At 29.8% G+C, this 2,155-nt stretch overlaps 1 protein-coding gene across 1 annotated transcript; it reads right to left on the bottom strand.

Moving 5' to 3' along the window:
• Positions 1–1,708: 1,708 nt before the first annotated feature.
• Positions 1,709–2,155, bottom strand: LOC17897751 (S-protein homolog 5). Its single transcript, XM_006304663.1, has one exon. The coding sequence runs from the start codon at positions 2,153–2,155 to the stop codon at positions 1,709–1,711; it is 447 nt and encodes a 148-aa protein (XP_006304725.1).

The raw sequence follows: 2,155 nt of genomic DNA, 5'->3' as shown, positions 1-2,155 counted from the left end.
TCCAACCATTTTAGGGGAAACCGGTTTCTTAATCAGTTTTATGGTTTAGTAAAAATAAAAATTATATGAAATCATTTGAATTTTGGATTAGTTTCGGTTCAGTTTGACTTAATAAGTTAATATGATTGTTATTTATTTTTTAAACATATGTATAACCAAATTCTTGTCTATTTGGTTAAAAAAATAATAAGATTTTCGTTTGTTTTTTGGATTGTAAAATAATTAAACCAAATGGTTTAGAAATGAATTTTGGCTTGGTTCAGTTAGATACTTATTTTTAATTGCGGTTTTTTTATCCATTGCTAAGGAGCTATCTATTAAAAATCTTATGGTTTAACAAGTTCATATCAATATAATTTACAATGACATTTTATTTATTTATCCAATTATGAAATGCATAGAAAAATACATACAATATGTGAGTGATTGGTTGAGGAGAACTGTTAATTTTGTTGCTCCAACATTTACCGTAGATGTAGATATAGTTAAAGATGGGCCTAGAAATTTGTATTCAACCCCGACTTGTTGTATGATCCATAACTCAACTCGTTGATATGCCGATCTAAATCTTAATTGTAATTTTTTAAGTTTTAATATTTAATTTAAAATTATAACTAGAATCATTTCGGTCGTCTAATTTTTTGAAAATTTTAAAATTACGGTATCAAAACAACGACGTTATGTCGTATACAATGCTAAAAATTAAGCAAACCATAAGCAAAATATGACTTCGTTACAAGTTCAACTTTATTACAATCTCTACTGATGCAGTGTGTTCTGTCAGATTGTCGCCCAATCTTTTTAATATTAAATAATAAATATAAAATAAATAAAAATCAAATTAGGGGGAATTTTTATTCCCACCCATGCAAACTACATTTCTTCCATCAACGACTTCCTGATTCACATTCCTCTATAATATTCAAATGGAGATTTAGAAAAGAGACCAATGTTGGAAAATATTCCCTCTAGAAAGAATAGTATATGTACTTATAAGAGAATGAATGATAGAGATTACAGCAGTAGCTGAGGATGCATATGTATCATGAAGAGAAACATACATAAAAAAAATGATACAATGAACAAGTATGTGTCCATGTCCGAAGGAAAAAACCAAGGTATTGTGTTTAGAAATATAATGAAAAGAAGAGGAGTTAATTGATTGTGTTCAGAAATATAGAGAAAACAAAGTTAAGAAAATTGATTTGGACTAGTTCTTCATACAATTTATGTTATTTGGACTAGGACTTAATACTTCTAGTTGTCCAAATTTAAGACAAAAGACAAGTATTTTAGTTAAAATAAAACTTGTAAGAGAAATAAGACTTTTTGTTTTTAGTACAATTTTAACAAATGTGGGAGAAGACATTTTATGAGATGAGACATCTCTAAGGTTTCCAAGTAGTCATTTTCTGTAAATCAAATCTTTGTTATATTTTTCACATATGAGCATTATTCTTGTTTTCTAGATATGCACTTGTAGATTTCGAGATTTAAACTGTTTAAAATCATAAATTACCAGTACCTTAAAATTGCTCTAAAAAAAGAGTATTTAGCAACAACCAAAAGTCTCACTCAAAGTGCTAGTCAAAACACCAAATAAATTTATTTTATTATTAGTTTTTTTTTCTCTTGTAAACTATTTATTTTATTATGACTAAGTAAATAAAGGAGGAAGTACAAAATATCTTAATTTTTTTTTAAGTGACTAAGACCCCCATCGCAAACACTGAGGCTGGCCTCCGTCGCGTCTGTCACGACAAGGAGTTAGCTCATAGATGCTCCAAATACATTCGCTGCAAACTCCAAATTTACTCTTTGGATTGTCGTCTCTATCTGCTCTGAAAATATCAAACGTTGCTGTGTTGTTTGGCCACTCGAAACTGCAAGTGTACGTTGTTGTTTTACGGAGATTGACACGAAACTTGAAATCAAAACTCTCTCCCCAGTTGAGTCTTCTTACTCCTAAATCCTCCCCTTTGTTTCTACAATGCACAGTCAACACTGCATGGGAGACCAATTTGTTGATGATAACAACATGTTTAGATGAGAATGGTAAGAGTCCATTGGACGAATAGGTTTCTAATGATGCCGAAGTTTTGAGAGCAAATGTAAATAAGAAAAACACAAAAATTTGGTTTGTGAAAGAAGCCAT

Source organism: Capsella rubella, unplaced genomic scaffold (assembly GCF_000375325.1).
Source record: "Capsella rubella cultivar Monte Gargano unplaced genomic scaffold, Caprub1_0 scaffold_1, whole genome shotgun sequence".
Classification (NCBI taxonomy): Eukaryota; Viridiplantae; Streptophyta; class Magnoliopsida; order Brassicales; family Brassicaceae; genus Capsella; species Capsella rubella.
The sequence above is the reverse complement of the archived record's forward strand: the minus strand, read 5'-3'. Positions and strand labels throughout refer to the sequence as shown.